This window comes from Bombyx mori, chromosome 16 (genome assembly GCF_030269925.1).
Source record: "Bombyx mori chromosome 16, ASM3026992v2".
Taxonomy (NCBI): domain Eukaryota; kingdom Metazoa; phylum Arthropoda; class Insecta; order Lepidoptera; family Bombycidae; genus Bombyx; species Bombyx mori.
In genome coordinates this window covers 1,199,067-1,221,341 of record NC_085122.1, presented here as the reverse complement: position 1 = coordinate 1,221,341, position 22,275 = coordinate 1,199,067, and the positions used below count along the sequence as shown (strand labels likewise).

At 40.2% G+C, this 22,275-nt stretch overlaps 1 protein-coding gene across 2 annotated transcripts in view; it reads left to right on the top strand.

Annotated features, from left to right (window-relative positions):
- LOC101745292 (protein strawberry notch) overlaps nucleotides 1-16,577 on the top strand; it is a 45,178-nt gene extending 28,601 nt beyond the window's left edge. For both annotated transcript variants that reach the window (XM_038016315.2, XM_038016314.2), the window contains 7 exons: nucleotides 279-467; nucleotides 2,154-2,326; nucleotides 2,689-2,800; nucleotides 3,438-3,580; nucleotides 8,770-8,951; nucleotides 9,445-9,764; nucleotides 10,221-16,577. In XM_038016315.2, coding sequence (XP_037872243.1) covers nucleotides 279-467; nucleotides 2,154-2,326; nucleotides 2,689-2,800; nucleotides 3,438-3,580; nucleotides 8,770-8,951; nucleotides 9,445-9,764; nucleotides 10,221-10,324 — 1,223 coding nt within the window. In that variant the 3' untranslated portion in view covers nucleotides 10,325-16,577. The remainder of the gene's footprint in view (nucleotides 1-278; nucleotides 468-2,153; nucleotides 2,327-2,688; nucleotides 2,801-3,437; nucleotides 3,581-8,769; nucleotides 8,952-9,444; nucleotides 9,765-10,220) is intronic.
- Nucleotides 16,578-22,275: the final 5,698 nt, after the last annotated feature.

Here is a 22,275-nt window from a genome sequence, read left to right as displayed (position 1 = left end):
TTTCTTCTTAGGTCTACCTCTTCCTCTATATCCTTCCACATTCATAGTTAACACTCTCTTGCCAACCTTATTTTCATTTCGTCTCATCACATGTCCATACCATCTCCATCGCGCACTTCTCTGTCACAGGTGCCACTTTCAGACTTCCTCTAACATATTCATTTCGTATTCTATTCATACTCCACACATCCATCGCATTCGCATCTCTGCTGCAATCACCTTTCATCAGTCAGTTCAGTTAACTCATTGAGTGTAACAATATATTATGTTGTCCCCAGGGCGGACCCACCGCTCCAACCAGGTGAACGCCCCGGAGTACATATTCCTGATCTCGGACCTGGCCGGGGAGAGGCGGTTCGCGTGCACCGTCGCCAAGCGCCTGGAGTCGCTGGGTGCCCTCACGCACGGGGACCGCAGGGCCACCGAGACCAGGGACCTGTCGCAGTTCAACATCGACAACAAGTATGGTCAGTCCTCTCTTCTTGTACCACGGACTCTTCGAGGGGGACCGTTAGGGGTTACGCTTTTAGAAAGTTTTTTTCTTAAGAATTTACCGCTTCAACATATGTGTAATATTTAATTATATTCCACACTAGCGACCCGCCCTCGCTTCGCTTTGGAAATTTTAGATTTTATTATTGATAGCTGAGTCCCGCGATGTTACTGCGAGGCAAAGCTAGTCAAAAAAAATTAGCCAAAGTTACTCCTTATATCATCGGCTACCTATCAGTTAGTCTCGTCAAAGTCGGTCCAGTCTTACCAGAGATTAGCCGGAACAAACAGACAGACAAAAATTATAAAAAATGTTATTTTGATGTATGTACCGTATATATATTCATTAAGAGTGGGTGATATAAATCGTATATAGATTCAATATCTATATATCGCAGCAATATCGTTGAATCCGATATCGCCCCGCACGAAATCTATATATCGATATCAGCCGATACACGATATTGCTCGATGTGATGCGCATCGCCATATCGTACCGATTCGTGAATCGAAATCTATATTTCGATATCAGCCGATACACGATATTGCTCGATGTGATGCGCATCGGCATATCGTACCGATTCGTGAATATCAGCTATATTCGTTTGGTTCGTATCGAATCGGCCAGAGTGAGTGAGCGCACGATAGGGATATCATGTGATGAATGAAACAGAAACAGGCATTATCCATACAATTGTCAACCTTATATTTAAGTCCATATGTCTGTAGATTATTCTTAGCGTATCAGCAGGATACAATTTAGGAAAGAAGTTTCAACTTTCGACCCTAACTTGAATGCAGTATAGCCTATTTGCATCGTTGAATTTAATTTCACGCGCTTTGACCTTGAACTAGAATTTTTGGACAAGTGTTTATAAATACTTAAAAGTTTTTTGTGTTTGATTTTTAAAGTACACATTTTTCTATTTTTAGTTGAATCCAAATAATTGAGTTCATTTCTTGTGTTTGTATTAAACTTTTGAAATCTACACTCTTTTGGTATATTTTGTAATTTTAAATTAAGACACAAAATACTAAAAACTGAAAATAATGTAGCCAGTCCTAAGCCTGGTAAAAGCATAAAGGAAAGTTTTTTTGATATTTTTATTTTCATGTTCTTTTTATTACTTTAAGATCATATTATAAATTGATATCAGAAAACCAACCGAATAACGTTGACTTAAATCTATATCTACTACGATATTATATCAGCGTATCGTTTCAAATCTCAAATATCATGAATCGAGAAAATCTACTAGCATCCATCAATATATAGCTTCAGAAAATATATAGATTCAATATCCGATATTGATCCTCGATATATAGATACGATTCGATACGCGGCAAAACCGATATTACCCACTCCTAATATTCATATGCATGTAGTAAAAAGCGCATATTTCAGTACTACAAACAGACACTCTAATTTTATTTATATGTATAGATATCTACTGTGGTATACAGAATTACGCATTTAGTAAAGAGCAGTTATTTTATTATTACAAACAGACACCCCAATTTTATTTATTTGTATAGATTAGGTTAAATACATATTTTTGTGTAGTACTAAAACTTTTCCATCAAATCATTGCATTATGCCCCGGGTCGGAGTCCAGGAGGGGTGCACGGGTACCGGTTCATTGTGAGGTGGTGGTCCGCAGGTCGCACGGCGCTGGAGGCGGTGATGCGAGCCATCATGAAGTACGAGACGCCGCTGGTGCCCGCGCCCGCCGACTACCACGGAGACTTCTTCCAGGACGTGGCCAGCGCGCTCGTCGGCGTGGGGCTCATCGTCAACAGCGACGCCGCGCCCGGCGTGCTCGCGCTCGACAAGGTGATGTCCCTGGTCTACTGTTGCTGGCGTTCAAGGACGACATTTTTTGAAATGACGAATTTGTTGAACAGTGAACAATTTAGTGGTGGTAGGACCTCTTGTGAGTCCGCGCGGGTAGGTACCACCACCCTGCCTAGCTCTGCCGTGAAGCAGTAATGCGTTTCGGTTTGAAGGGTGGGGCAGCCGTTGTAACTATACTGAGACCTTAGAACTTATATCTCAAGGTGGGTGGCGCATTTACGTTGTAGATGTCTATGGGCTCCAGTAACCACTCAACACCAGGTGGACTGTGAGCTCGTCCACCCACCTAAGCAGTAAAAAACAAAAAAAAAACAAATTTAAAATAAGTGATTCTCTAACAGGACTATAACAACATGTCGAAGTTCTTGAACAGGATATTGGGCATGCCGGTGGAACTGCAGAACAGACTCTTCAAATACTTCACGGACACGCTCGCCGCCGTTATGGAACAAGGTAACTTGGGTCAACTAGTCGCTGGCTTCTCATATTCACCAAGATGACTTAAGTATTATGGAGTCATGAAGCTGAAATAGCAATAAAAATAACATTTATTTGCTAATCAAAGTATGGAATAACAAAAAAATAGCGAGCCCGTAATGTAAAGTGTACAAAATGGGCCCTAAAGTAACTTCACCACCACACCGTCTGTCCGTGAAGGACTTCATATTGTTACGTGCTGGGGTTCGGGATAAATAAATTTTCACCAAAGTACAACTTAAAACTGTATTCGACACTTAAAACACTCAACAGACACTTTAAAACTCTCAATTCGCTTGTTCCGCTTCGCTTCAGATGATCTGTTCCCTATTTCGCTTCGAGTAGATCCGATTACTGTCAGTCTGCGTGCCATCCTTACAATGCTTTTATAGTCGATGATACCTCATCCCCAGAATTATCGAGAATATTCCACACATCTCTAGTCGTAGTGCCCGCTATCTGACAATAGATGGCGTTGTAATTCTCGAGCATTCTGGATTCTTCGATATTCGTTCGACTATTCGGCGATAGATGGCGGTACTCTTACTGGCGTAACAATATGTATCCTCAAAGTATATTCTTAAAACGTGGTGTACGTGTCGTTGGTCCTCAGCGAAGAGGAGCGGTCGGTTCGACCTGGGCATCCTGGACCTGGGCAGCGCGGGCGAGACCGTGCGGCGCCTGCGCTGCGTGCGCTTCCTGCGCCGCCACGCCACCGGACGCGCGCCCGTCGAGCTGCACACCGTCTCCTCCGAGGTGCCTTTTTTTGTTTTTGTTATTAGATGGGTGGGCGAGCTCACGGCCCACCGTAAATGCGTCACCCACCTTGAGATATAAGTTCTCAAGTATAGTTACAACGGCTGCCTCGTCCTTCAAATCGAAACGCATTACTGCTTCACGGCAGAAATAGGCAGGGTAGTGGTAACTACCCGATTATGTCAGAACAGTACTCATATAAGAACTAAGCTCATATAAATCAAAATCTACAGAAATAAAATTGTCGCAAGCGTTAATTTCAAACTGAGCACTGTGTTGTACGATGACGTCACCCTACACAGAAAACCTCTCAATTCGGACAGAAAATAGATTATTGATGTGCCTTTGGAAAACATACAGCATTGTATTATGAAGAAGCAGTGTGTACTTAGCTTAAATTCCTTGTCTATGTCCAACCATAGACAGTCAATTTAGTTCCATCTTTAGCCGCTAGGTGCTGCCAGCAAATATAAAGGAAGCGCAGCCATCTTTGATCTTCATAGCGTTGTGTACTTTCGTACTGTGAAGTCGCAAATCCACAAATATTTATGCGACTTCTTATTAATTGCAAAAAATATTTATTTTGTGTTTCTATGAGTGTTATTTTGCAATCATTACGAGTATTATTTACCAATCCTATCATCGGACGCCATGAATCACGCGTCATCTGTTGGAGGTGATGTTGAGTCAAGCTCCATAATTTCCGAGAGGGAAAACGTCCAGGCGAGACGCGATGGAGACGCCTCGCGTTCGAACAGCTCGTCAAGCGAAAAAGAACAAAAGGAGTCTCTGCGTAAGAAACGACGGGATTCAAAGGTAACGGTCGATCTTCGAATCGGCTCGTTATCCCACCAGGTCAGTGACGTTGTAAATCTAATAATGCATCAACTGTGTGTAACAATTGAATGTAACGAAAATTGTTGTAAACAAATTGATCTCGTCAATACGGAAATTTTGACAAAAACACAATAGATTTAAACTAATAATCTTTGTAACATAACTACTGAAAACTTTGGCAAATCGTCGTACAAGTTATCCGTAAAAGCGTCTTAAATTGTATGCGGAAAAAAAAAAAAGGGGCCGTATGGATAAAAATAAGACGTCAAAGTTTAATTTCCGTGATCTCTAACAAAGTATCCTGTTGCCAACGCACCACTCATTGAGGAATTTTTGTTTGATAATACTAAATTGAAATCTAAGGCAAGGCAATCTAAACAAAAGGCAAGCCAAACATTATAAACAATTAGTCTGTAACATCTGGCACAATCCAGAGGGGGCAATTGAAGACACCGACGGGAGGCACTGAGTGCCACCAAAATTGTAATAATTTGTAAACCATGTATGATTACCAAATACCGTAAAAAAAAAAAAAAAATTTCTGCGGAAGAAAAGCGACTGATCAGTGCGTCCAATTTTCGATTTTCGAGAGTTGAACAAGGTCGTAAAGATAAAACACCTAACTGTTTTCGGACACCTCGGTACCAAACTTTCTCCACCCAGGGGACTGGATGATAAAATTGAACATTTCTCAGGAATATTTTTCTAGTATCGGTCGCAAAATTTCGTCGATACTTCTTGAGGATCAGTACCAAGGTACCAGTATCAGTACCTTCAGGAAGGAATCGGTACCTTCTTATGAGTTAGTATGAAATGACATGCCTACCCTTCTACCTTCAGGAAGGAATCGGTATCTTCTTATGAGTTAGTATGAAATGACATGCCTACCCTTCGGTCTGGCTTCAGAGCCACACCTTTTTGCTTCTATAACATGCTGGGTCGCAGAGACCTTGCGTGCAAAAGGAACTCGAGTGCTAGTCTTCCTAGACGACTTCCTTTTGGTCGACCAAGACAAATCCAAGTTGAAACTTCAGGCTGCAGAAGCCGTGAAGATTTTGGATTATCTGGGCTGGCATGTCAATTTCCATTATGTAGGGTGCTCGGTCGCTCGGTCGCGGAGATATTGCGTGCAAAGTCGAGTGCTAGCTTACCTACACGACTTAATCTTGTTTCACCAAGACAAATAAACGTTTTTGTTCCCATAGCATGCTCGGTCGCGGAGACCTTGCGTACATAGGGAAGTCAAATGTTAACGTACCTACGCGACTTTCTCTTGGTCCTTGAAGACAAATACACCTTTTTGCTTCCATAGCATGCTCGGTCGCGGAGACATTGCGTGCAAAGTCGAAGTGCTAGCTTACCTACACGACTTGATCTTGTTTCAAAGACAACTAAACTTTTTTGCTCCCATAGCATGCTCGGTCGCGAAGACCTTACGTACATAGGGAAGTCAAATGTTAACCTACCTACGCGACTTTCTCTTGGTCCATGAAGACAAATACACCTTTTTTGCTTGCATAGCATGCTCAGTCACGGAAACATTGCGTGCAAAGGGATGTTGAGTGTTATCCCACCTACGCAAGTCCCTCCTGGTCCATCAAAAGAAGTCCAAGTTGAGTCTTCAGGCCACATAAGCTGTGAAGCTCTTTGATTATTTGGGCTGCCAAGTCAGCTTTACAAAAAATCAATTAGTACACTGGTTCAAGAGATGACATGGCTAGGGATTCGATGAAAAATTGCGAGAAATAAAGTGGCCACTCAACAACATTCTAGCTCAAACTCTGACGGAATTACATCACTCTATGTTAACTTGCAAATTTTCTTGCGAAGTTTCAAGAAAAAAAAAAAAAAAAAAAAAACACAAACAACCCCGTACAGGCCATCCTGCATGTGTTAACAATTAAATGCGGAGCCACATGTCAGACATTGCCGATACACAAAACCAACCATTTCCTGGCAACGGAAGCTTCGGACATGTGTACGGGTTACAAATGCAGTGCTGACGCGGAGCCACATGTCAAACATTGCCGAGACACAAAACCAACCATTTCCTGGCAACGGAAGCTTCGGATATGGGTAGGGGTTACAATTAGACAAAATATTAACGTCCTGTCTGTGGTCAGCTCAACAGCTGAAACGGCTCAACCACAAAAGAGCTATTTGCAATGGTAGTGACAATCAAAATGAATCTGAAAGTATTTCACTAGCGGTTGACCTTTCGATTTTTAAACTAAGCGATAAGTTCAAGATAACTGTCAGCTTATAATCTCTCGGGGAGATACAACATCGTAGCCGATAGGCTATCACGAGGAAATCAACCTGTGAAATGGCACTTTTTACCACAAGTGACCACAAGTTTTTCGAAAGTGGGGTCATCCGGATATAAACCCATTCGCCGACCAAGATTGGATACCTTCAGCAGACCGTAGAGGATGCAACTAGCATGGAGAATTCCTCCTCTCAACCTTTTCCCCAGAGTACTGACTCACTTCAACAGTGTCTAGGGAACCTACCTGGTAGTGTTTCCAGACTGAGCGAAAGCATTTGGGTTTCCAAGCCCTCAGATCCCGAACGCTAGATAACTCGCACGAAATCCAAAACCTGCCTTCTCCACAGGTTAAACATTAACCCTGAAAGCTTAGAAACGGGGGGGGGGGGGGTTGTACAAATAATAGACTGGTCTACACAGGAGAAGATTTATTGAAAATAAGCTGGTGTCAACCCACTTTGCCAGCATACTTACCAGCAACTAGAAGATGGTGCATATGGTGCTACAGTTTTAAAATTGATCCTAAGTCTGCAGATGTTGCCAAATTCTGTTTTCTTTTTTTCTCTTTTTTCTCTTCTTTTTCAAAAAGAAAATTTTGCCTGTAAAACAATCCTTCTGCATAAAGCAGCGCTGTCGACTTTCTGTGGACAACATACATGTAGGACAGCAAACATTCTCAAGCTCTCTAATAAAAATTGCTATTCTAAAAAACCCATCGGTATAACTAAACATAATTGAACTACTTATTACAACTTTACTAAGTATAGTCCCATTCACATGAGATCCGAGAATAGTTCTAAATTGGTTTTCTTCAAACCCAGCCACCAGATCACGCCTCAAGGTAGCTTGAAGGACACCAACAACCATGTTGCTGGCTACTGGACGCAGAGTTAATAACCTTACTTTGCTCAACATTTCTAAAGACAGTTTCTTTGATAACAGAGAAAAACATCTTTCTGATACCAGTCTTTGGGTCTAAAATTGAAATCCATTTTCGTCAATAATCTGCATAAGTGCTTTCTAAACATGAAACTAAAGACATGCCCAGTAAGATTCGTAAGGACTTTTTTCTAACTATGTGTGTTGTCACAAAAGCGGCATACCGTACTGTAAGTGGAAACTGGTCTTCGTTCAACCTTTTTTTTTTTTTTTTTTTTTATTGCCCTTGTAGGCAGACGAGCATACGGCCCACCTGATGGTGAGTGGTTACCGTCGCCCATGGACTTCAGCAATGCCAACCTTACGAGGTAGTGGCATCAACCCATCTCTAAGAAGTTGTAGATCAGCAGTAGCCTCGGAGATGGATTGATAATGAACCAATGGACGAAATACTTTCTAGAGGCAATTGCAAATCATCCAAACGTTTACAATAATTATTGCCGAATAATAGAGCTTCCTAAAGATCCTCACGATTCTTTTTTTCAAAACATTTACTCATCATTTACTCATGTTGTATATACATCATTTATACAATTTATACATTTTCTTGTATATACAAGATAAAATGTTTATTACAAACTTAAAATATTTTTTAATTATTGAATTAACATGAAAGTTAACAGCTGTGTTTTTTCGATTTAATAATTATATAAACTATGAACATTATCATTGCGCTTCATAATTTTATTATAGCTTACCTATTTCATCATAGCGTTGTGCTTAATAATTTCACCAGCAGATAACAAACACGTCTTCATAATACAATGCTGTATGTTTTCCAAAGGCACATCAATATTACGGTTTTACATAACAATAAAACCGATATTATGTGCCGAGAAGGAAAACATACAGCATTGCAGGAAGGTCTTCCTGGTGAAGACTATGAAGATCAAAGATGGCTGCGCTTCCTTTATACTTGCTGGCAGCACCTAGCGGCTAAAGATGGAACTAAATTGACTGTCTATGGTTGGACATAGACAAGGAATTTAAGCTAAGTACACACTGCTTCTTCATAATACAATGCTGTATGTTTTCCTTCTCGGCACATAATATCGGTTTTATTGTTATGTAAAACCGTAATAATAAATTAAAGTTTTAGTTGAAAATAAACATACATTTAACGAAAGTCTTATTTACTCCTCAGCGCGGCATGGAATGGACTGAGGCTCTGGAGAAGCACTCGGAGCTGACGGGCCCCAAGGAGGGCTTCTACCTGTCGCAGCAGGCCCGCAACAGCAAGCACACCGCCGTGCTCTGCGCCGCCGCGCTCACCAACTCCAAGAAGGACAAGCTCAGCAAGAAGGACCTCATGTTTCAGATATACAGGTGCGCCATAGTCTCCGGGCTGTCTTCAGCTGTGAGATCGTATGATGAACAAGAAATTAAAAAAATATAATACTACAGTGCCCTTAGCTTTTGTTGCCTGTCGTCAATTCAAGACACTAGTATATTGTTACGCGCTGAGGTTTGGGATAAATAAAATTACACCGAAGTATAAACTAAAAACTTTATTCAACACTTAGAACACTTAAAACACTCAACAAATACTTTAAAACTCTCAATTCGCTTCAGGTGATCCGTTCGCTGTTTCGCTTCGAGTAGTTCCGATTACTGACTGACTGCGTGCCATCCCTACATCGCTTTTATAGCCGATACCACATTCCTAGAATTATCGACAATATTCCACACATATCTAGTATTGTGTTTCCGCTATCTGACAATAGATGGCGTTGTACTTCTCGAGCGTTCTAGGTGCTACTAGATCCTTCGACTATTCGGCGATAGATTGCGTTAGTCTTACGTAACAATACTTTCGCAGGCCGAACACTGGTCTGCAGCTGCGGCTGGAGTCGCTGGCGGAGATCGAGAAGAAGTACCGCAAGGTGGATGCGGACGAGGCGGAGAGCTGGTGGCGCGCGCAGCACGCGGCGTCGCTGCGGGTGTGCTCGCACGCGTACTGGCGGGACGCGTGCCGCGCCGCCGACTGCGAGGTGGGGCTGCGGCGCCGCCTGCACCACGTGCTGGCCGGCTCCGTGCTGGCCGTGTGGGCGCGCGTGGAGGCCACGCTGGCCGCGCGCTCGCAGCTGCACAAGATGCAGGTCGTGCGCATCAAGACCGACGACGGACTCAAGATTGTCGGTACGCACACCTCCGCCGCCGGTGACGTCATAACTGGCTTTAGTTCAGAACTTGAAAATTGATTCTTAATTCAAATTATATGGAAAACTGTTACTCAACTCTGTTAGGGTACGTCTGCCCCTCCCAGGGTTCTATACTGGTGGTAGGACGTCTTGTGAGTCCGCACGGGTAGGTACAACCACCATTAGCAATAGTAGCTCATTTTGAGCGCATACCATGTGCATCACCGCATGTGGACCACAGAGTGACTACCGGGATATGCAATGCCTCATTCTCTCTGAACGACATATTAACGCGACTGAAGCCGCGGGACACTGCTAATCATTTATAATCAATCCCACTTCAATACTCAGTTTCTAAATAAAAACAAAACTGGGGAATGGGTAGCATTGAAACGTTCAGATATTTGTTTATTGGTTGTATTTATGCTTATGTAACCCGACGGACCGTTTCCAGGCACGCTGATCCCCAAGAACTGCGTTGAGCCGCTGAAGGAGTCCCTCGCCGCGGACGCCGTCTCCGTCACGGAGCAGACCTTCGAGCAGACGGAGCTACACTGAGCCCCCGGCTTACCGAGTTTCTATCCGTCTCGTTCCCACGCCCGAGGGAGCTCACAAGAGAGAGCGAGACGGAACGCGCAGATGAAGTTTCCTAAATGTATTGTTAAGTATACGTTGCGCAGTTCGTAGATAGGCTCCGTTTGTCGGTTCGATCTGTACTCGGAAATGTACAAAGATTTATTTATATTTTTAATTTGTAACGCGATCACCACCGCCGTAGGAACGTGCACAGACGTCGCGGACACGAGGGGATCGCTCCCGAAGACGAACGGCAGTTTTACTGTGGTTACTGTAGCCCATAGACATCTACAACGTAAATGCGCCACCCACCTTGAGATATAAGTTCTAAGGTCTCAGTATAGTTACAACGGCTGCCCCACCCTTTAAATCCAAACGAATTACTGCTTTATGGCAGAAATAGGCAGAAATAGTGGTACCTACCCGCGCGGACTCACAAGAGGTCCTACAACCAGTAAAGTTGTTTCGCTAATGCATTGAAGCTAAGCATTGATACCTTTGTATGACGTCATGCTGAGCGAACCGCAATGAACTTGTACTGGACCGCTCGCACGAGGTCATCGACCCCGCGCGTCAGCTGTTCCCAAACATTTACATCACCCCATTAAAAATAGTCAATCTTAAATATTTCGTTTGCAATATTTTCGTGTATCGTTGTGTGGGTTTTGACAACAGTGCTGTTTGTCTTCATTGGTGGGAGCGTATCCTTTATGTTCCATGAGATAAATAAATATATAATTTATGTGTATTTAAGTAAGTGACTGTTTTGTTTACTGTGTAATATTTGTATGTAATAATATTCCTTATCAATTCGATACGGTGTTAATGAAGTTTATTGAGTACATTGCCGGTAGATTTTAGTTTTTATGATTATCTAGTCTCATCAATGTAAATCCAATTTTATTTTAAAAAAACACGTACCCTCGAAAATGGTTTTGAAATAACTGGATTTTCGTCATTCGTCTCTTCTGTTGTTACAAATGTCGTTGTGGTGTTGTTGATTGATGACAGACCTGGCTGTGGGCGTTCGGGGCCATACCCGCAAGTCCCCCGTTTGTCTCCACAAAGCACGGTGTCCTCCAAAGTGTGTGGGTGCCCCCACGAGTGGGGGGCCGCGTGGGGACCGCTCCCAACACCGGGTTTCTGTCGGGGTCGAATAGTTTAGGTAGGAGTTCAAAATTTGTGATAAACGTTCCGGCTAATCGACGGTCCATTTGACCAGAAGTGTGTTGGGATAGAATCGTAACACGACCGCAGTTAGTTGTAGGCGTGACCGGCTGTTTGTTTGTTTTAACTTTGCCTAGTTTAGTTTACTGTCGAATGAGCCGTGCGCTCGCGCGACGTCACGGCGTCGCACTCACCCGCTGATGTAAATAGTTTTAATGCAAATAAATATTGTATTTTTAGTTTTGTGTATTGTATTTTGATCCTTCGTAATCGATTTTAAGGTGCAGTTTTGGTTGTAGCGTTACGTCGACCTTGAAATTCGACTATAAAAATTCTCATTTGTGTAATGTTTGCACGTAGTTTAAACACATATGGGGGGTCGATCATGGAAGTAATCGCCGAGAGAGGGGGCGGGCAGTTTTTTTGGATTTGTACTCGTGAGGCACGCCCTATGCCCTAGACGTTGCTGCTTGCGTAATGTGGGGAAGAGGGTGGGGGCAGGGCGGGGGCGGAGGTGATCCTCCCCCTGACAAGTCCTGAAAGCTAAAGAAAAAAACGAACGTAAAATGTAACAGATGTAAACAAGTTACTAGATGTTCCTTTGTGCGGTATATGATACATATACTGAACACAATGTTGATTACGTTAGGGTATCAAGCCGGGATCCCGTGGTACGCGTGGTCTGTCTTCCGTTATCGGACCGCAGAACCGGTGACGCATCCTCCGGTCCCTGGGCGGGTTCTAGGTGCCAAAACAAAATAAAATTCTTATATAGGCATCGGTCCTTGACGCGTCTACAAATTTTCAAGTTAATCTGACGTCATGAGGTTGATGAAAGTTATTTCCTCAAGATTCCGTTACTTAGACATGTACGGGTCGGGCTGTGAAGACCTTTCCACAATACTGTGGACGTGGATTGTTTGACGCGACAGTCTCTGAGAGCCGCAGTCCCGGGGGACGCGCCCGAGCTGTTAGAAACATCATCATTTTCTTAGCACCACCGACTTACTGGTGGTAGAACCTCTTGTGAGTCCGCACGGGTCCACCGCCCTGCCTATTTTTGCCGTGAAGCAGTAATGCGTTTCGGTTTGAAGGACGGGGCAGCCGTTGTACTGTTAAAAAAAATGAGACCTAACTCATGTCTCAAGGTGGGTGGCGGCATTTACGTTATAGATGTCTATGGGCTCCGGTAACCGCTTAACACCAGGTAAGCCGGGAGCTCGTCCACCCATCTAAGCAATAAGAAATCCCCTTCGGTTAAATTAGTTTTAATTATGTCTATCTCTCTCGAAAACCAAAGAAAATACGATTAGTTAATTCAAGAATCGGCGCGTGGCAATCGGTCACCGACTGACCTGAGCTACATTCAGACTGTCTCCCGAAACCAGCTCACATATCTGTTTAAACTATGCGCACTACTAATTAGTGTACAAAAATGTAAACTTAGTTTAATATTATTATCATTATTATTTCGGTTAGTTTGTTTCGTGACGTATATACAGGGTGTCCCAGAAAGATATGGGTAATCCTGAAACACCTCATAGTAGAGCTATTGGGGACAAAAAAAATCTCAATTACGTATTTTTAAAAAAAGCTTTATATTTTCCATACTGCTGTGCGTTTCTGGAATATACAACAGCTACAAATAAATGAAATCCATAGGCTTTTTGGTGTTATACTATTCTATAATTGGACTATACTAAAGAATGTGCAGGAAATCGTATGAGTAGCTAGTGTTATTTTTCATAAAAGTTAATTTAAACTTTAATAATGAAATTTGGTATTTTTTCTTTATTTGGGTAGTACCTAAGTTTTTTTTTTTCGAGTCCCCGATATCTCTACTATGAGGTGTTACAGGATTATCCATTCTTTCTGGGACACCCTGTATAATTTAATTAATAATAGTGACATGTAATTTTTACGTATTTTTTCGATTTTATTTAAGATGTAAAACGTAAATGTGTATGTAAATATGATAGTTGTGTAGGTTAGTTAGTTGCTGTCTGATGTGGGCAACTGATGTCCTTTGATATTGACAGTTGTCAATGACTAGTACAATTGTGGCGGTGTTGTAGGTCTCTCTGAGCTATTGTCGTATGTTAGCTCCACTTGTAAATGTCGTTAGCGCGATTTAGGTATCCGAATTTCTCTTCCGAATACGCAAGTTAACTGGTGTTTCTCTTTTTTTTTTAATTTTTGTTAACGAACATGAAAATAAATAATACAATTCATTTTATCTATAAAAGTTTTTTTTATTTTTTATTTATAAGTAGTAAGTTTTATTTATAAGTATATATGCCCGATATATGAAGGAATATTGCTTCAGAGCTTGCAGGCAACGTATCGGAAGGAAGCTGCAATAGCGCAATAATGTCTTGAGACACACTCGCAAACATTAGCTCTCCTAAATAATGTTACATATACAATAATATACGTGTTATTTATGTATTATACACATTATAATTCCATGAATAAATTGAACTTCAAACTGATAGCAAAGTGTGCTTTTGTACAATGACGTCACTGTTTAAAAGTATGATAAATCCATTGCTATTACTTCTTCGCCTTGTGGGAAAAGTACACAGCCAATCTCTCATATCAAATTTTATTGGTCATAGTGAATCAACACTTTAATGCATGCATCATAATATTATTTAATTTTGAAAGCCTTTATCTAGTCATAAACACAATATTAATAAAATTGAGATCGTGCGCAAGAAATTGCTCTTGATATTTTTCTTCGAAGATGTTGAAGAATTTAATCAAATCAAATCAAAAATTTTTTATTCAACATATATGAAAGTACATACTTGTTAAACGTCAAAAGAACTACCGCCAATTCACAAGAACTAGCCTCCGTCCTGAGAAGAATTGGCTAGCAACTCAGCGGGCATGATTATTATTTTTTTAATTTTAGATTATTTTTTTAATATTAGTTTTTTTTTAATATTCATTTTTACATGAGTATAATAACATAACAATTATTACAATATTGAAATGCCCGGAGCGAGCAACTCATTCCCACTATGTGCAATCTTCTAGATAATCATTGACTTTATAGTAAGCTTTATTGAACAGATGTTCTTTAATAGTTTTCTTAAACCTATGTATATGTAGGTTCTGAACATCTTACTCTTAACTACTAATAAGCTCTGATCGTACGAACTAAGCTACAATAAAACTAGTGTTTTTGCTCAAGTAAAAATATTCGAACCAGAACTGTCAATATCAAAGGAATCATAGTTACCAGATTGGCTATACGGTGTATGTTACGATAATTTTTTTTAATGATGGATTGTAGAAACATACTCTTAGTGTTAGTTAGAGCACCCATTTCATAATGCTGACTGAATTTATTAGGTGGGACAGGGCGTATCACTGCGAGAGCGATTGTGGACATAACCTATATCGCTACACCCTATATAAAAATATAGGTTATGTTCACAATGTATATTGTTATATAACAATATACACCTGTGTTCTAAAACTCAGGACCAGCAATATGGCGGATGCAATTGTGACGACTGTCCTTTATTTTAGTGGTTCTCAATCTGTTGCAGCTGTGTGGTTTAAATTCATCGTTTATTAAGTGTAATAATTTAAATCTCTTGTCACAATAGCGGCAGGCTTGCCTAAAATCTTCTTTTTCTTCACCTTATCCCACTGGGTGGGGCCGGCACAGCTAATCTTTCTCTTCCATTCTCTTTTATCAGCTGTCAGCTCAACACTCACTCTTCTCTATCTCATATCGTCATTCACACACTCCACCCATGTCTTCTTCGTTCGACCTCTTCCCCCCTCTACCTTGCACTACGATTTCCATACATCTCCTAGTCACATGCATCTTCTCTCTATGCATCACATGTCCATACCACGCTAACATATTGCCTCGCCTAAAATATTGAAATAAAGGTTTTTATTTATTTATTAATTTCTTTAATACAAGAATAACTGTTACTTATAATAACACTAGGTAAGCCAATGAGTAATGTAAAGGGATTTCGTTGTGGAAGCTTTACTCCGCAAGTTTATTACTAGTTTTGTATAATATTGTACCCTGTATAAAACCACCCGCCAGTATATTAGACTTCAAATTGTAGCCGATAAAGTAATGTGTAAGGGAGTACATTTATATTAAAATTTGTCGATTTCCAAGTGTTTTTGTCTGAGCCTCGAATAAAAGCAAGAAAGAGGCGACTCAAATAGAGTTTGAACCGCGTTTGTTGATCCTTTTAAAACATATTTATGTATACCGGAGGCCTTGTTGAAGTGGTTATTAAAATGTTACACAATATTTATATGTATATGAAATGTTTAAATATTACTCTAATAAAAATGCAATTTAGAAATTTTAATATCTAGATCAGACGAACGTCTTTGCTTAAACTGTGAGGGCTTTTGTCCCTCGCGAAACTCGTATATAGGCGATGAGCCGTTGCGTTCCTTATAATGTTAAATGTATTTTTGTACTAATTCACGGTACGTTAGTCTGTCGATTTCTTTTTAGCAAGATCATGTTGAACTTGCCCTGGCAACACTGGAGGGCGTAGTATCAGTCATAATGTTCGATCCTGATTTGTCATATCGATAATCGTATCGTTATTTAATCGATTATAAAGTTTATGAAGTCGTTTAATTATCTACCGTTAATTACAGATATGTAATCGTATATTTATAGTATTTTTGTATCGTTTCGGCGCGAGAACACGTCGGGGTGACGAGTGACTGATGTCAGATTTTCATCAGTAAGCTTAGTGCGAGTTTTTTTAATGTTAAAAAATTCGCAGAAGCAAACAGAGTGCCCACGCGTGTACTGTGGCTATCAATTTGAGAGTCATATGCAGCGTGAAGTGTTCATGAATGCTCTATATTGGTAGCCTTGTTGTGGTACGGCAGTCCGTCTGGTTTCAGTTGCCACATATTTGGATATGTTCTCTCTCGTAAGTTCGCATCTCGCCGTGATCTCGCTGAAACGTGTCTCCCCTCCCCCGCACCCTCCCACACGCCCCGTGCGTTATTTATGTCGTATTAAATTTAAAGACAGATAATAAAATTATGTAAATTTGTGTGTGTGTGTTTGTTATTCAATTTTTTAATTCCTGGTCGGAAGTAACAAATCGGATGGTGGTGAGTCTGCACAGGTAAGTACCATCACCTTGCCTATTTCTGCCGTGAAGCAGTAATGCGTTTCGGTTTGAAGGGTGGGGCCGCCGTTATAACTATACTGAGACCTTAGAACTTATATCTCAAGATGCGTGGCGCATTAACGTTGTATATGTCTATGGGCTCCAGTATCCACTTAACACCAGGTGAGCTGTGGGATCGTCCAGCGATTTCAACAATAAAAAAAACTTCAAGCCTGGACAAAAGGTGCTAATGCTATCTCTGGGCGGGTAATCCTAGGTACTCCAACTGGAAGTAACTGGTCTATCAGTTACTCTAAGCGCCTGGATTGCCTAACTTTGCCTTATTTTGTTTTTTATGTATGTTTTAGCATTTTAGGTTTCTTAGAAGTGGTGATTCATTCGCAAGTATCGTCGGATTCGTCTATTAGATATTCCGGCGCCTTAGTAACAGCAATCGATATAATTACTTCAGTGCGCCGCGTAGGGCACCGGTGACCTACATATCAGTCAAAGGGTTAAACAGCCTCCTTGGGTAGAATACTTGGGTTGATACGTTGTAACTTATATTTCAATTTCCATATAACGCATATGTTAATGTGAAGTTTGTTCACGAGTGCTCATGGCTGGCAACCTGTCGTAGATTTTATGAGATCGCTTAGGTCTTTACCTACGAAATTGACGTTTAGTAAACAGGAAGTCGTTTTTCGTTATTATTCCTATCAAACAAAATATGCACCAATGGTATCAATGCAACTGTCAGCGCAGTTGAAGTCGTCGTGGCCTAAAAGATAAGACGTCCGGTGCATTCGTGTTGAGCGATGCACCGGTGTTCGAATCTCGCAGGCGGGTATCAATTTTTCTAATGAAATACGTACTCAACAAATGTTCACGATTGACTTCCACGGCGAGGGAATAACATCGTGTAATAAAAGTGAAACCCGCAAAATTATAATTTGCGTAATTACTGGTGGTAGGACCTGTTGTGAGTCCGCGCGGGTAGGTACCACCACCCTGCCTATTTCTGCCGTGAAGCAGTAATGCGTTTCGGTTTGAAGGATAGGGCAGCCGTTGTAACTATACTGAGACCTTACAACTTATATCTCAAGGTGGGTGGCGCATTGACGTTGTAGATGTCTATGGGCTCCAGTAACCACTTAACATCAGGTGGGCTGTGAGCTCGTCCACATGTCCTTCTTGTAGAAGTTACGTGTATAAGAGCCAATAATTTCTTCAAAGGCATTTTGTACTGCCTCACGGGTGTTGAATTTTTTCCCTGCCAAGCGGTCTAAGCTATGGAAAGACTAGAACATTGTCTGTCGGTAAGGGCTGTTGAGTAGAGTGAATGATGTAAAAATTCCAACCCTAACTCTTGTGGTTTAGATACAGTTTGTTATACCGTGTGAGTTCCAGCGTTGTAAATCAAATCAAATCAAATCAAAAAATTTTTATTCAACATAAATGAAAGTACATACTTGTTGAACGTCAAAAGAACTACCGTGTTCCTCGTCGAACCCGTCGCTTACGACGAAGGGCTCGACGAGTGAATTAACCCATAGACAGCCCACTGAGTTTCTTGCCGGATCTTCTCAGTGGATCGCGTTTCCGATTCGGTAAAGCACTGCTCTTGCTAAGGCCAGTGTTTTTTTTTATTTTTATTGCCCTTGTAGGCAGACGAGCATACGGCCCACCTGATGGTAAGTGGTTACCGTTGCCCATGAACTTCAGCAATGCCAGGGGCAGAGCCAAGTCGCTGCCTACCGCTTAATACTCTCCACAAGCCTCGTTTGAAGAAGGACATGTCATAGCGCTCGGGAAACACCGTGGAGAGGAGCTCATTCCATAGCCGGATGGTACGTGGCAAAATAGATCTCTGGAAACGCACTGTGGATGACCGCAGTGGCTCCAAGTAGTATGGATGAACTCTACACCGGTGGCGGGCGGTGCGATGGTAAAAACGAGATGCCGGTATCATCTCGAACAATTCCTCAGAGCACTCCCCATGGAACATACGGTATAAAATACAGAGAGAACCGAAGTCCCTTCGCAGACCCAGAGGTTCCAAACGATCCGTGAGACTGGGATTATCGACAATCCGAACGGCCCTCCTCTGTATGGAGTCAAATGGAAGAAGCTGGTATTTGGGAGCCCCGGCCCAGAGATGGGAGCAGTACTCCACGCGAGGCCGGACTTGTGCTTTATAAAGCAGAAGCCAGTGTTAGCAACATGTCCAGTTTGAGCCTCGAGAGCTCACCTATACGCTAGGGTAACGCTGATATAACCTCTCAAGGCATTAGCATAGGTAGGGAAAATAAAATATAAAAAGGTGTGTAGGAGCAGCGGGAACGAGCGATTAACCAAGGCTGGCCGGAGATCTGCAAGTTTTTTTTTTATTGCTTAGATGGGTGGAAGAGCTCACAGTCTACCTGGTGTTAAGTGGTTACTGGAGCCCGTAGACATCTACGACGTAAATGCGCCACCCACCTTGAGATATAAGTTCTAAGGTCTCTAGTTACAACGCCTGCCCCACCCTTCAAACCGAAACGCATTACTGCTTCGCGGCAGAAATAGGCAGGGTGGTGGTATCTACCCGCGCGGACTCGTGAGAGGTCCTACCACCAGTAATTACGCAAATTATTATTTTGCGGGTTTGATTTTTATTACACGATGTTATTCCTTCACCGTGGAAGTCAATCGTGAACATTTGTTGAGTAGGTACGTATTTCATTAGAAAAATTGGTACCCGCCTGGGATTCGAACACCATTGCATCGCTCAACACGAATGCACCGGACGTCTTATCCCTTAGGCCACGACGACTTCGATCGAAGCATCCATATATCCAGTTCCTCGCAGCTCACATCCGCAGTAATGCTGGTGTCCTTTGTTAACCTCCAAACCCTCTATAACGTAAGCTAGAATTTTTTAAAGACGTCGAATTAAAAAAACATAAGTAATTTTATCTGTTTATTGATATATATGTCGTCTATGTGGTTTCAAAACTGAAAATTACACCATAAACTGTGCATAATAAATATAATATACAAGTATAGTTTGTAATATACAAGACATTTGGTATCACTAGGCTTACATGAGTCTTAATATATTTAAAACAAAAGGTTTTTTAATAAGATTCGACTATCAAGATCTTAGAAGCAAATTGACTCTCCAAAACCGGGTATAGAAGGGGAAACTGCTCATTACAGGCTCTACTTCTAAGGGGAGCTTGGGACAGTGCCAAGTTGCGAATCTGTATCTTTTCTAAAATTTATTGAAAATTCTGATTATAAAATTTGAATAATTTAATGAAAATTCAACGTATTTTTATGTTGATCATTTGAATTATTTAATGAAAGTACAAGGTTTTTTTTTTAATCCCTTGCAGTCCTAGAGACCGTAACGAAAATGCCTTTGTCCCTCTTCTGACAAGAGAAAAGATTACAATATTTTAACATTTTTAAATTGTTGTTCAATAAAAATAAAAATATTATTATATAAAACAACTAGCGACCCGCCCTCGCTTCGCTTCGGAAACATTAAAACACACATGAAAACAAAAAAATAAATAAAAAAAAAATTAAAAAAAGTAGCCTATGTTCATCAGGGACAATGTCGGCTTCTAATGGAAAAAGAATTTTTCAAATCGGTCCAGTAGTTTCGGAGCCTATTCGAAACAAACAAACAAACAAATCTTTCCTCTTTATAATATTAGTATAGATTAATATTATATAAAACAATTAATCCACTGTATTTAAATGGAGAAAAAAAGTTTTCTTTGAATTTCCAATGTAGTTACACAATAGTATTCGTTAATATAAATACACATTCAAAATACAAATCAAACACAATATCTCTCGGCTGTGTCGAGCGTTGAACAACTTAGGTTTTTTATTTAATTTTAACATGATACCCCTTTAGCCTTTAGAAAATTTTGTTTTTAGTGTAAGTATAAGCATATTAAGTACATTAAATTTATTAATTACAACATTGATCTATAAATTTATTAATTTCTAAAATTGATTTAACAAAAGATATACTAAACCTAAAAATAAAAAGATATACTAAAACTCTAGTCTAATACATTTGTATTATAAATTTTGTAATAAACTTTTTTAATTTATAAATACTTTGACAAAATACAACCATATAAGTAAGGGACAGAGAAACGAAATTAAAACAAATAGAGATCTTGATAACATAGACATAAGGTCGACTTTTGCGTAAATCGCTTTTCAAGGGTATCGTAGGTGTTTTCTTGTCTATTTTTCGTTACATACAATAATTTATAACAATAAGTTAATCAGACACACACACACACACATAATACTAATTTGCAAAGAAATCTCACTCTTTCATTGCATGCAATTGTAATACACTTGAGTCGTCTATTATCAAAAGTGGCAATCTGTGCATTTGGACAAAAAAATCTTATTGATATGTCCATACAGATTGATTTGAATATAATCGTCTCCTTCAAAGAATACGGTTCAAAACCTGCGTTAAATAAAGGTTAATACTTAACCTGTTATTTATGTAAGATGTCGATCAGAAGAGTTTTGTGACTGCCAATGGAATACAAAGTCAATAATTCGTTTTTCTGATTTACCAATAATTGTCCAAAAGTCACATTGCCGGCTTTGATAATAGTCGACTCACTTATATGAAGACGCAAGGTAAATAAAAATACATTATTCGATTAGATGAGATAGAGATTAGATTTTAAATTTAAGGCTTTCCTTACGAAAAGACCCAAGGGTTCTCTATACCAAAAATGCTCTATACCAATTTGAAGAATATATTATAGTATTCTTGAAAGCCCCCAAAATGGTTTCTTAAACACCATCGTTCGTTTGAACCTATTCAAAAACTTAAATTTTAGATGATGCCCTAACGGATATTCTCCCATCTCTAGTCTATAGACTGTTTTAGAGATGTCACGAAATAACGCCTAATCTATTCATAATGTGTTTCGTGACGTAATTTTTTAAAGTGCACCTTGTAATTTATCTACGATACTAAATGTAACGAAACTTCATTCTTAGTTTGTGCAAAAGAAACGCTTTAAAAATTTAACTACTTATAAACTATCAAGTCATTCATTCATAACTAAAATTGTTATGTGCGGTTTTATTTCGAGTTTTTTTTATTTTATTACCGGGGTAAGGCCGCCAAAAAGTAACCATTTTGATGGATGGCTCCGCGTCCAGCATCTTTTTTAGAATAAATACAATAATACTATCATGTTTTATTGTTTTCCTGGCAAAAGGCATCTTTTCTACAACTGTTACAAATACGCAAACGTCTGTAAAACTACTTCTGTGTATTTAATTATGTAGTTTTTACTACGATAATACGAATTGCTAGAACAATTTCAAGTGTCCCAAATGATCCCCCATCATAGGTGGAATGAATTATATAGGTTTCAGATTATTCCACCGGCAATAAAAAAATTTTTTTTAAAGAATCATTTATGTTAGGCAATATTTAATTCCTTCACAAAAATCTAGCTATTGAAATATCAATTATTTTCGAATTTTAACATCACGTCCTAGTATTTTAAGCTTTTATGTTACTGATTTTAAGTAACCAAAATTTTTACAATAATTTAAGAATTGAGCAGTAAGAATATGTTTTATAATTGGCCA